The sequence below is a fragment of the Capsicum annuum genome, chromosome 11, assembly GCF_002878395.1.
Source record: "Capsicum annuum cultivar UCD-10X-F1 chromosome 11, UCD10Xv1.1, whole genome shotgun sequence".
Taxonomy (NCBI): Eukaryota; Viridiplantae; Streptophyta; class Magnoliopsida; order Solanales; family Solanaceae; genus Capsicum; species Capsicum annuum.
Window position 1 is genome coordinate 151,428,022 of NC_061121.1, and position 14,795 is coordinate 151,442,816.

The following is a 14,795-nucleotide window of genomic DNA, read 5'->3' on the forward strand; positions in this document are numbered from 1 at the left end:
GAACACAAGGATGACTACTAAGAATCACACCCTAAACTGGCAAGTGATTTCCCATCATTGGGTTCACTCGGTGCTAATTTCTACTCCCATCTGAAGAGACTAAACATGATTTAACTGGTTGTACATGGACTAAGTAACTAAATTCCGTTGACTGACGGAATAGTACTACTATCTGAGAATTTATTGAGATCATTAGATTTCTGAGATTTCCTGAATCACATGACTGACTGAGTTCTATAGATCATGGCTTGACTGAGATTATCATGATAACCTGACATGACTCTAGGCATATCGCTATTTTTTTTTGGGTACCAGTACCCCTAGGACTCGATGAAAGGAAACTGACACATATAACTGACTTGATCATAAAAATGGAGTCCATAATTCACCATATCATAAGTAGGGGATTTCATACTAAGCATAGTTCTCAATATCTTACATATGGACTGGAAATTCATACAACATATGTATACTTGCATATCTTCAATATCATGCTCAATTCATATCACAACAACGACGCATATCAATCACGTGGAATTCATGTGAAATCATAAAGCATAGAGCATGGACTTGTCATTTAAGCACTATTAAATCATGGGATATTAATTCTATCATCCTAGGTTTTTTATCAAACACTTTTCATGCATTCTTTTAGCTTAGGTGTGTTTTCATGAATTCCCCCATTTTAAACCACATAAAGTTCGTGGATTTCAACTAACGAACACATATACTTCATGAAAATACCTTTAGATATCATTTTGAAACTTAAACAACAATCATCAACATGTACATGGTCATATCACAACAACACAATCATAATATAATATTTAAAACATGGTTCTTGAGCTCTATGAATGAAATGGATCCATAGATGAATACTACGCATACCTTAGATGGAAGATTTTTGATGATTGATGGAGATATTTGCTTGAACTTGAATCCTCAATTGAAAACCCTAATGTGTTCTTGAGAGGATTTTGAGATAAAGAGTATGTTTTGGTGAAATAAGAGCTTAATTCCATGTTTATGGAATATATATAGGGGTGGAAAGATGTCCCAATTACCCCTCTAGATGCATCATTTAATTTCTGTGAAAATTACCCGATTTGGGCCCCCGGCGCGATGCGAAGATATCGCGTTGCCCCACATTTGTGACCTGGAAACTCACCGTAACACGGTGGAATCATGGAGAGACACTGGAAATTGATAAACGTCATTTTGGCTTACGGCGTGATGCGCCACTGGCTGAAATGATGCTTCTGAAACTTTAAATCGCTATAACTTCTTCACCGAGTGTCCGTTTTAGGTGAATTTGGTATCAACGGAAAGCTTATTAAATTCACTAAAATTTAGAGGGTATAAATCTTCCAAACTACCACCTATAAACCAAGTTATTCTCATTCAAATATGACCCATGAGAAATCCCACACGAAAGCTTGGTGGATTCAAAAGTTCTAAGCTTGGCTTACTCTAAGTGACTCTTATGAACATGATTAACACATCATAAGCTCTATTATCACTAGGATAATCATCCTAATTCATGTACTCCAATATGAATCATAGGATAGGAGGTTGTATGTGTAGGAACAATGGTTCATCTTCTAGCTTAGAAATATACGGGTTATTACAATATCTCCCCCTTGGAAACATTTGTCCTCGAATAAGACTGACTGAAATGGAGATAGACGATAAACTGGAGTACATGCAAGATATACACTACTGGAACATGATCTCATGACGAACATGACTGATAATCTAAACATATCATGCTGGACATGCATATCTGATGTATGAGTAACTAATTCATGAATGCATAACTGAGATTTCTGATAACTGAGTTCTCCCAATGAGAATGCATATTTGATGCATGATTATATGTTAGACTGATACACGAATGCATGAATGAATATGAAATCATACTTGATATTAGATTTGTGATGAAACATGAGCATGAACTAAATACCAAGTTGTATAGAATACTAAACGGGAAACTGAATAAGCTTAAGGAGAATTGTTACCTTGAACTTGATTTGGATTGGCAGAGAAAAGGTGAGGATACTTGGTATGCATGTCTGCTTCTGCTTCCCAAGTAGTTCCCTCAACGAATTGATTTTGCCAAAGAACTTTAACTAGAGAGGCTTCTTTGTTCCTCAGTGTACGAGTCTGATAGTCTAGAATTTCAACCGAAATTTCCTCATAGAAGAGACTATTATGACTATCAATGCTCTTAATAGGGACTACGACTGATGGATCACCTATGCACTTCTTAAGTAAAGAGACATGAAAGACTAAATGAACTGAGGCTAGATCTAAAGTAAATTCATGCTCATAAGCTACTTTGCTTAAGCGACTGAGAATCTTGAAGGGACCGACATATCGGGGACTGAGATTTCCCTTCTTGCCGAGCCACTTCACTCCCTTCATGGGAGAGATCTTTAGATAGACATAGTCATCGACCTCAAACTCAAGATCCTTTCTATGAACATCATCATACGAATTTTGTCGGCTCTGAGCAGCCCGGAGTCTTTCTCTAATTAACTAGACTTTCTCTAAGGCGTCGAATACTAAGTCAGGCCCTATGACTGAGGCCTCACTAACTTCGAACCACCCAATTGGAGATCTGCACCTCCTACCATAGAGAGTTTTGAACAGAGCCATTTTAATACTGGAATGATATATATTATTGTATGCAAACTCAATCAAAGGCAAGTGATCATCCCAACTTCCCTTGAAATCAATTGCACACACTCTTAGCATATCTTCAAGAGGCTGAATAGCCCTTTCTGCTTGACCATCTGTCTGAGGATGAAAAGCTGTACTGAGATGAACTTGGGTACCAAGACCCTTTGGAATGCTTTCCAAAAGTTAGAGGTGAACTGGGTACCTCTATTTGAGAGGATAGATAATGGAACACCATGTAATCTGACCAACTCCCTGATATAGAGTTTGGCGTAATCCTCGGCTGAATAAGTAGTATAGACTGGAAAAAATAGGCTGACTTGGTCATTCTATCTATAATGACCCAAACTAAATCATGCTGATGACGAGTTCGAGAAAAACCCATCACGAAGTCCATGCTCACTTATTCCCACTTCCAAGTAGGAATGGTGAACTCCTGCATGGAACCACTAGGTTTCTGATGCTCTATCTTAACCTGCTGATATGTAGGGCACTTAGCCATAAATTCTGCAATATCTCTCTTTATTCCACTCTACAAATAGATCTCCCATAGGTCGCGGTACATCTTAGTAGCCCCTAGATGAATAGAGTATCGCGCACCATGCGCTTCTGGAAGAATTCACTACTTTAAATCATATACACCTGGAACATAGAGACGACCCTGACAATGAAGGACACCATCTCTCTCTTAGGAGAAAACCTCTACTTTCTGATTTTGAACTGACTCTTTTAGCTTGACAAAGATAGGATCCCTGTCTTGCTTTTCTTTTACCTCAGAAACTAGAGATGACTCTGAACTATCCTAAACACATACACCACCCTCTGAAGAATAGACTAAGTGAACACCTCGTCTGGTAAGCTGATGGATTTCCTGAGTTACTTTCTTCTTGCTATCCTCAATGTGAGAAACACTACCCATGGAGAGTCTACTGAGAGCGCCGGCCACAATGTTGGCCTTGCCTGGATGATAAAGGACACTCATGTCATAATCTTTTAAGAGCTCTAAGCACCTTCGCTGACGAAGATTGAGATCTTTTTGAGAAAAAACATATTGGAGACTCTTATGATCTGTGAAGACATCTACATGAAATACGTATGGATAATGCCTCCAAATCTTCAAGACAAATACTATGACTGCTTACACAAGATCATGAGTAGGATAATTCTTCTCATGGGGCTTTAACTGTCTGGAGGCATAGGCTATGACCTTACCATGATGCATGAGGACACAATCCAAACCTACTCTGGATGTATCACAGTATACTACAAACCCATCTGAACCATCTGGAAGACCTAAGATTAGAGCTGAGGTGAGTCGAGTCTTTAATTCCTGAAAAATATTCTCGCAAGGATCTGACCACAGAAACTTGACCTTCTTCTGAGCCAATCTAGACATGAGAGATGCAATACAAGAAAATCCCTCAACAAACTGCCTGTAATAGCCAGCCAAACCCAAGAAACTCCTAATATCTTATGGATAAATAGGACGAGGCCAGTTTCTTACCGCTTCAATCTTCTGAGGATCTACTCTAATTTCATCATTGGAAATAATATAGCTAAGGAATGCTATTGACCTTAGCCAAAACTTGCACTTACTGAATTTGGCGAATAGCTAGTGATCTTGACAGTCTGAAGAACAATTCTGAGATGGTCTGAATGATCACGCTTTGTGCGGGAATACACTAGGATATCATCTATGAAGACTATGATGAACATGTCTAAGTACTGCTTGAAAACATGGTTCATCAAGTCTATAAAAGTGGCTGGGGTATTGGTAAGACCAAAGGACATAACTAGAAATTCGAAGTGACAATACCAAGTATAGAAAGCTGTCTTCGGGATGTCACACTCTCTAACTCTGAGATGATGATAGCCTTATTTAAGGTCTATCTTTGAGAAATAACTGGCACCCCAAAGTTGGTCAAACAAGTCATCTATTCTAGGAAGAGGATACTTGTTCTTGACCGTGACTTTGTTGAGCTGACGGTAATCAATACATATCCTGAGAGGACCATTTTTCTTGTGCACGAATAAGATTGGTACACCCTAGGGGGAAATTTTGGGTCTAATGAATCCCTTATTTAAGAGATCCTTCAACTAATGTTTCAGTTCTTTGAGTTCTGTTGGTGCCATTCTAAATGGTAGAATAGAAATAGGCTGAGTATCTGGATTGAGATTAATGCCGAAGTCTATTTCCCTTTTGGGAGGAATGCCTGGAAGATCTTCGGGAAAGACATCTGAATATTTGTTAACTACTGGGCCTGATTCAAAGCTAGGAGATTTGGAACCAGATTCTTTAACATGAACGAGATAATAAACATATCCCTTAGAAATCAGTTTCCTTGCCCAAAGGTAGGAAATAAGCTAACCCTTAAAAGATGAAGAACTACCCTTCCACTCTAGGACGGGCTTATTCAGGAACTGAAACTGAACTATCCTATTCTGCAGTCGACTTTGGCATAGCAGGAAGAAAGTCAATCCATGCTGAGAATGACAGCAAAATCAGTCATCTCTAACTCGACTAAATCTACTGACGTGGATTTTTTAAATATCATAACTGGGCAGTTCCTATATACCCATTGAGCTATGGTGGTTTTACCCACTAGGGTAGAGACTGAAAAGGGCTCTGCTAAAATTTCAGAACTGATTTCAAAATTGCCTACTTTATAAGGAGTTGTAAAAGACAAGGATGCACCTGGATCTAGCAAAGCTAAACATGAACATAGAAAATCCGCAACATACTAGCAACATAATCAGGAGAATTTTCCTAATTTTTTTGGGTCTGAAGAGCATAGAGTCTATTTGGGCGTTGCCCACAGCAGCACTGGAAGTGGCACCCTGATAATTTGGGCGATCGGTTAGGCTGTGGAACAATTCTGCTAACCCTGTAGACCTGACTGTGGACACTCTAATCCTATGGCCTAGCTTGCCACAACCAAAACAAACATCGCTGCCAGCTCTACAGGTACCCTTATGGTTCTTACCAAAAGTCTGACATAGGGGATTAGTTCAGGCAGTGATGACATTGCCCTGAGACTTATAGCCTGGTGCTCGATCTCTGTTGCCATCTCTGAATTTTGGCACTGGGGCACTGGCGGAGGAAGGAGATGGAACTGTGAACTATTTTCTCCTTCTAATTTGGGTTGAGCAAAACTGAAATTGCCTAATTTTTCTCTCTTGTTCTGCCTCTCCCTAGTTGTAATCTTCTACTCCTCTATTTGTTGAGCATGGTTCATGAGCCTAGCAAAAGTCATATCACTGTTCAGCATCGTAGACCTACACTCATTTACCATGCTATTATTCACTCATGACACAAACTTTCTCATCTTAGCCCTGTTGTTTGCAACCACATGAGGGACATATCTGTCTTGCTAAGTAAATCTAAGAGAATACTCTTTAACCATCATATTTCCCTGCCTGAGGTTATTGAACTCAAGAAATTTTTCCTCCGTCAGCTCTTGGGGAAAGAATCTTCCTAAGAAAGCCATGACAAATTCCTCCCACTCAATGGGACCTGCACCCTCTAACCTTTCAGACTTCCACTACTTATACCAAGAATAAGCCATATCTTGCAACTAGTATGTGGCTAACTCGGCACTCTGAGAAGAAGTAACTCCCATGATGTCTATGACCTTCTGGACTTGGTCAATGAACTCCTGAGGGTCGTCATCAGACTTAGACCCAAAGAAAGATGGAGGGTTTATTCGGGTGAAGTCTTGAATCCTAGCTGTGGCTAAGTTGGATACTGGTTTGGCCGAAATAAATGGTGGGCATTTATTTTGGGAAGCAACAGACTAAGCAAGTATGGTGAATACGGCCCTAAACTCGGCATAAGAAATATGTTAGCCCAAAGGATCTTTGGGCTTAGGAGCAGGCTGGTTTCTTCTCTTTGGAGGCATATTCAGAAATGAGAGAAGAACGGATTCTACTGAGAGTTTAACTTGAGATTATGCTCACTAGCACGACATAAATACTGAAAGAGGGTAAAATGTTCCTAAAATATCTCATAGCCTCTTGCACTTAAATATGGCGCACAACACACCCATGCACAAGACTCTACTAGATGCGGCTTTCATACTTCCTAAGACTCTATTGAACCTTAGGCTTTGATACCAAGTTTGTAATACCCCAAATCTGGTACCCAGAATGCTACACGATGCTTATGAACCTGACGGAACATAAGCTAACCCATGACTGATATATGTACATGTACTCTGCATAATATAATTGTAGAATGCGGAAAACATGAACAATAGGCCATAAGGTTCAATTGAATAGAATATCTGATAAATAATAATATCCATATAGGGTAATTAATACCCAAAATAACTAAAAGCTGAATCTAAAATTTGAACTAAATCTGAAAGCCTCTAAATACTGTCTGAAATAAGAAGTTGAAGGAACATATCTCCAACTAACTCCATTTATCAAAACTGAACTGAAATAATGAATGAAATAAAATTATATCATCCTCAAATGGATGAGGACTCACTGTGACTCTACAACTAGAATATTACTGCTGATCTGGAAGTCGTGTCTCTAAACCTATGGTGTAACATAAAAGAAAGCACCATAGTGCAAATACGTCAGAACAACTGGGAGCACTGAGTATACGAGTGAGGTAAGCTAAATGCAAAAGGGTTTAAATGCATGAACAATGCTAACTGACTGACTGATATGAATATAAGAGTACAAACATGCATATATAGCAACTAAAAATTGTGAATACATGACATCTGGATTTATACGCTAATACATGGTTTACTGTTATCTAACATGACTGATACTAAAATTTTGATAACATGGATGACTCTGTCTGACAGTCCTAAATCTGATGGAACTACCTGAGTTTCGTACTATAATTGAATTGACTGTAACTGATAGTCCTGGTATACTGAAATCTGAAGAAATATCTGAGTTCTTTGACTGAGACTAGGACTGAAATTGTGGGAGGTAGTTGCTTATTTGACATACCCTAATAACGTATATAGCTAGGTTGGGGTCCAATCTCTACCTCGACTGGAAAGGTGTCAATATTGTGCCACTAGTAAGGATAGCTGTGAGTGACCCTTAGCAGGTAGGTACTCAAATGAGAATGGTGGGAACCCTAAACTGACAGGTTAAGCCACCTCATCAACCCTAATCTAGAAGGTTAAGATGTTTCAACCTACGTTGGCTATGTAGTTCTGGAATACATGGATGACTACTAAGAATCACACCCTAAACTGGCAGGTGAGTTTCCATCCTTGGGTTTACTCAGTGCTAATTTTTACTCCCATCTGAAGAGATTGAACATAATTTAATTGGATGTATATGGACTAACTGACTTCCGTTGACCGATGAAATAGTACTACTATCTAAGAATTTATTGAGATCATGAGATTTCTGAGATTTTTTGAGTCACATGACTGACTGAGTTCTATAGATCATGGATTGACTGATATTATCATGATAACATGACATGACTCTAAGCACACAACTATATTTTTTGGGTACTAGTAACCCCAGGACTCGATGGAAGGAAACTGACACACAAAACTGACTTGATCATAAAAATGGAGTCCATAATTTACCATATCGGGGATTTCACACTAAGCATAGTTCTCAACATCTTACGTATGGAAGGGAAATTCATACAACCTATGTGTACTTGCATAGCTTCAATATCATGCTCAATCCTTATCACAACAATGACGTATATCAATCACGTGGAATTTATGTGAAATCATAAAGCATATAGCATGGACTTGTCATTTAAGCACTATTAAATCATGGGACATGAATTCTATCATCCTAGGCCTTTTATCAAACACTTTGCATGCATTCTTTTATCTTAGGTGTGTTTTCATGAATATCCTAATTTTAAACCACATAAAGTTCATGATTTTCAACTAACGAATGCATATACTTCATGAAAATACCTTTAGATATTATTTTGAAACTTAAACAACAATAATCAACATGTACATGGTCATATCACAACAAGACAATCATAATATAATAGTTAAAACATGGTTCTTGAGCTCTATGAATGAAATGGATCCATAGATGAACACTACGCATACCTTAGATGGAAGATTCTTAATGATTGATGGAGAAATTTGCTTGAACTTGAATCCCCAATTAAAAACCCTAATGTGTTCTTAAGAGTATTTTGAGAGAAAGAGTATGTTTTGGTGAAATAAAGGCTTAATTCCATGTTTATGGAATATATATAATGGTGGAAAGATGACCCAAATACCCCTCTAGATGCGTCATTTAATTTCTATGAAAATTACCCAATTTGGGCCCCTGACGCGATGTAGAGATATCGCGTTGCCCCCCGTTTGTGAGCTGGAAACTCACCACAATGTGGTGAAATTGTAGAGAGACATTGGAAATTGACAAATGACATTTTGGCTTACAGCACGATACGTCACTGATTGAAATGACGCTGCTGAAACTTTAAATCACCATAACTTTTTCACTAGCTGTCCATTTTAGGCGATTTTGGTATCAACAAAAAGCTTATTCAATTCTAAACAATTTAGAGGGTATAAATCTACAAAAATGAGACCTATAAACCAGTTATTCTTGTTCAAATATTACCCATATGAAATCATACACGAAAACTTAGTGGATTCAAAAGTTCTTAGCTTGGATTGCTCTAAGTGACTCTTATAAACATACTTAACACATCATAATCTCTATTATCACTAGGATACTCATTATAATTCATGTAATCTAATATGAATCACAGGATAGGAGGTTTCATGTGTAGGAATAACAGTTCATTTTCTAGCTTAGAAATATACGGTGTATTATAATATATTGATGCTATGATAATGCCTGACAAAGCCGTAGGATATATTACTGCCATTATGATGTCCGATAAGTCTGGATAATATATTGATGCTATGATGATGCCCGACAAGGATGAAAGATATATTGATGCTATGATGATGGCTGACAAGGCTAGAGGACATATTGATCTATGATGATTCCTGGTGAATCCAGAAGAGATATTGATGTTATGATGATGCCTAGTGAATCTAGAGGATATAATGATGTTTTGGTGACACTATGTATGGTAAGTGTATATGAATACATAGGTATATGTGTGGTTACGCTATTGTATGATTAAGTATGTATGTGTACTTAAGATATGATGCTTTTCTTGGGAAGTTGTCTATAATTCTCTATCATTAATCACTAGTTAAGTGGTGTGGCTCTTGTAAATTCTTAATAGTGAATAGAAGTCGAACATGGTGATTATTGAGTTAAGACTTATTAGTAAGTGTAATCATGGGTAGAACTAAGGATTCACCTAGTAAATATTTTGGGCTTGAACAAATGGTTATGTTATGGAATTTTACCTAGTAAAATGGGAAATATGATAACTAGTTGTCTATATAAAGTGGTAATATTACTTGATTGCTAGAAGCCTAGAATACTAGTTGATGGACCATATTAAGTTAAAATAAGGCAAATAGTAATTATGGTTGTAACATTGCTAATGATGATAATAGACTTAGCATTGTTGATGATAAGTGATATTGAAGTCAAGCATGTAATGTTGTTGGTAGCTTAATGAGGACTTATATAATTATGGTGCTAACTAGAAAATGGCATTAGTTAATAGATAGATAAGTGCGGGTGACACATAGCTTCTCACTATATGATGACTAATATACTTATGATAACTAGGAATGAGTTGGTTATATGGTGATTATAGTTTGGTGATATGTCTTGTCTATATATGGATATTGGCTATCTAATGAATCATAATTAGTTTCTACTTCATAGAGAAGGAGTATATAAGAAATCGGTTAGGCTAATGGCTGGAGGCCTTATGATGACTAACAAATTAGTAGTGTAATAATAAGTGTGGTTAGTTAATAATGACTAGATAGAGTGTATTGATATCATAGATATCTAAATGGCTATATGACTATGGTTGTGATTACCTTGATGTATCTAATTTTAACTCTGATAATTGATGATAATTATGAATCTTGGTAAATGACCCTTGATGGGAATTGTGGAATTCGTGGGCATGTAAAGTGGTGGACCTTGGATATTGAGAAGTTGATTGCATGTGTAATTACTTAATGATTAAATTCTTTCATGCACTCTTCGGTGGTATGGGACATTGTGATGAGTTTTTTATTTTATTGTTCCTTGTGTGTACTTCCCAGTGGTATGGGACACCGTGGTGGGTTCTTTTACTTATTCTTAATGGATGTTGTATATCTTTTTGGTCTTATTATTATTGTAGTCGCATTAGTGGTTCTTTATACTTTGGATCATGTACTTTTATATAAATATATAATGGTATTGGCTCATGGTAATTGGTTATGTCATAGTTTTCTTCTAGTGTGATTATTGATTGTATAAAGTTATAATGGAGATGCTTTAGGTTTGGCTTTCTTGACTTATAGTTATTGTCTTACCTTATATCATCTTTATATCATAATGTAGCTCAGTCGGCCGATGATGCCTACTGCGTACCCATCATTTTGGTACTTATACCATACTTTTGTACCTTTTTGGTAATGACCCAGTACTAGTTGTCACTACTGAGTTAAGATCATATTGTGTTGATCTTCCATAGACAGGATAAGCTCTTGGAATTCGAGTTGTGCATTTCCCTCCTGTCTTTATGTAGTCTTTTGTACTTGAGATGAATGTATAAGACTATTTAGACTTTTGAGGTTTATTCTCTATTATAGTACTTAGATACTCTTGTACAGATATTACCAGGTCATGGGATTGGTATTAATATAATAGTTGTCTTATTTTATGTGGAACACTATTGCTTATATTTTGTGTTCATATATTTGGTCCATATTGGATATTTCTACCAAGGTAACCCATTGCCTTAGCTCTGGGTTATGGTGTCCACCTACCTACTGGTAGGTTTTAGTAGGTGCCATCATGACTCAGAAATTGGGTTGTGATGAATTGGTATCAGAGCCTAGGTTTCACCGATATTTTTAGTACAAGAGCAAGTGTCTAATAGAGTCCCATGAATCGGAATATTGACATTCATTTCCTATCTTTGGGAGGCTATAGGACCTTTTTAGGAGTCCTTCACTTCTTTCACTCATATTTTCCTAAGAGTCTGAGTTAGTTTGTAGGATATTTTCTTGACTTTGTTCTTTCATAAATGCCCAGGACTTGTTCTACAGTTATGCATGATGAGGGTCATGAGACCCAGCCTCATCATGTGTCCCCAGTTAGGGATTAGGATGGGCCTCCTTCAAACCCTATTCCTGTACTTGAGCCAAAGATTTCTCTGCTATAACCAGTGGTAGGCCAGGGATTAACTCAGGATCCACAAGTTTTGATTCTTTCTATATTATTTAGAGATGTTTTGGTTCATCTATTGGGTATTGTTGATGGGTCAGAGACTACTGGGGCAGGAATGCAACCTGCAACTACAGCTCTTAGAGTTGAGCTACCCCCTATATCGGTAGTTGCTCAGTCGATAGCCGCTCAGCCAATTGTGATCCAGCCTACTATGTCTGCTGAGGAGCAGAAAATACTGGGTAAATTTTTTAGGTTGGCTCCACCTAGATTTTCCATGCTCTTGGAGAGGATGCATTTGAGTTTTTGACTGCTTGTGAGGATAGGCTTTACGGATTAGTCCTTGTTGAGACTTGTGGTACAGATTACACCATATTTCAATTGGACTTGTCTGCTTGACACTGGTGGAGAGGTTTTATGAGTTCTAGACTAGTTGGATCTTCTCCCCTTTTATGGACTCAGTTCTCTGAGATGTTTTTAGAGAAATATTTATCACACGGCCTTAGGGATCGATTGAGAGATTAGTTATCTATATTAGAGCAGGGTTCTATGACAGTCACTGAGTATGAGGCTCTTTTCTATGAGTTGGTCAGGCATGCGACTTTTATCTTAGATACTGAGTATGAGAGAGTTCACTGCTTTGTGAGAGGATTGAGACTTCCTATTCGGATGGATACTCAGAGTTTAGTTGTTGTGGGTAGGACTTTTGCTGAGGTTTTTGATCATGCTAGAGTGATGGAGGACATGCATCATAAGGGTTGTGATAAGAGGCCCATATATTAGGGAAAATTTACTGGGAGCCATAATAGCTCGCTCCCAATTCAAAGGTGGTACTTCTTACGTTGGGCATTCTTTGCGTTCATCTTTTTAGCCTCAGAGTTAGGCTAGTCGACCAGTTTAGAAAGCTCTTCTAACTACTGATGGTGGTCATTGTGGTGCTAGTAGTCTCCCTAGTAACGACGGTAATCAGTCCTTGAGAGGTTTATTTATAGGTTGTGCTAGGTGTAGTGGTTACTCTGGTTCATTCGGATCTGTAAGTTCTGGTTATGCTCATGATTTTTATTTTACTTGTGGGATTCTTGATCATTTTTCAAGAGATTGCCCTAGTCGTGGGGCAATAGTTGTTTCAGCCTAGGGTGCTACTTCTATTAGGGCAGTCTATTCTTTAAGTAGAGGTAGTTCATGAGGTCGCAGTGGTGGTTACCAGGGTGCTCGAGGGGGTACTCAAGCAGGCAGGATAGGAGGTCGGTCAAGTGCCCAATCAGGTGGCGGGCATGGTTAGTTATATAATGTACCTGCTAGGCCCAAGGCTAAAACTTTGAATGATGTTATGAAAGGTATAATTTTACTGTGTTGCAAATCAACTTTTGCTTTGTTTGATCCCGAATCCACTTATTCTTATATATCTGCCTAATATGTACCACGATTGGACTTGACTAGTAATTTATTATCTTTACCATTGTGCGTATCTACCCCTGTAGGTGATTCTTTAGTAGTGGATCAAGTATTCAGATTATGTGTTGTGACAGTTAGTGATGTTGAAACTTATGTTGATCTTATTATTTGAGATATGTTGGATTTTTACACGATTTTAGGCATGGACTGGTTATCCAACTATTATATGGTCATGGAAAATTTTGCCAAGATGTTACCCTAGCCATGCCCGGCGTACCCCCAATCGTGTAGTAGGGAGTGGTTAGCCGCGAGCCGATGAGGATTATTTCTTATGTTTGTGCTAGAAGGCTTATATCAAGGGGTTGTGAGTCTTATCTTACCTTATGTATGTGATACTCATGTAGAGAGTCTGTTACTTGACTTTGTTCCTATTGTGTATGAGTTTCTCGATGTGTTTTCTATAGATATGCCTGGCATTCCCCTTGACTGTAAGATAGAGTTTTCTGTTAACCTTGAGCCTAGCACCCGACCTATTTCTATGGCACCTTACCGTATGGATCCTGGTGAGCTTAAAGAGGTAAACTCTTAGCTCCAGGTTCTTCTTAGTAAGGGTTTCATTAGATTGAGTGTGTCCCAATGGGGAGCTCCTATTTTGTTTGTGAAGAAGAAAGAAGGTTCGATACGCATGTGTATTGATTATAGGGGGCTTAATAAGGTAACAGTGAAGAACCATTATCCTATGCCTTACATTGATGATTTGTCTGACCTGTTTTAGGGCGCAGCTATGTTTTTTAAGATAGATTTGAGGTCTGGTGATCATCAGCTGAGGATTCGGGCTGAGGATGTCCCGAAGACAGCTTTCATAACCTGTTATAGTCATTATAAGTTTTTGGTGATATCATTTGTCCTGACTAATGGCCCAGCTGCTTTCATGGATTTGATAAACTGTGTGCTCAGACTAAATCTAGACTCTTTTATTATTGTGTTCATTGATGACATTTTTGTGTATTCAAAGAATAGTGAGGAATATGTACAACACTTGAGGATTATGCTTTAGACCTTGTGAGACTATGTGCTTTTAGCGAAGTTCTCTAAGTGTGACTTTTGTATTGAGTCAGTATCATTTATTTAGCATATAGTGTTTAAGGCGGGTATCATGGTAGACCCAGATAAGATTTTGGCAACTCATGATTGGGATAGACCTATGTCTATGACTGAGGTTCACAGTTTTATTAGTTTAGCTGGTTAATTACAGGTGTTTTGTTGAGACATTTACTACTATTTCAGCCCCTATGACTAGATTATCTCAAAAGGAGATTCCTTTTATGATGTTTTTGGTGTTGGTCTTGGTTGTGTTTTGATGCAGCAGGGTCATTTCATAGCTTATGCTTCTAGACAACTTAAAGTGCACTAGCGTAACTACCCCACTCATG

The 14,795-nt window shown here is 38.0% G+C and overlaps 1 protein-coding gene across 1 annotated transcript in view; it reads left to right on the forward strand.

The window, feature by feature from the left end:
* LOC124888904 overlaps positions 1-14,419 on the forward strand; it is a 42,183-nt gene extending 27,764 nt beyond the window's left edge. The window contains exons 2-4 of the mRNA XM_047400190.1: positions 12,028-12,209; positions 13,827-13,939; positions 14,138-14,419. Of these exons, the coding sequence (XP_047256146.1) occupies positions 12,028-12,209; positions 13,827-13,939; positions 14,138-14,419 (577 nt within the window). The remainder of the gene's footprint in view (positions 1-12,027; positions 12,210-13,826; positions 13,940-14,137) is intronic.
* The last annotated feature ends 376 nt before the right edge of the window (positions 14,420-14,795 follow it).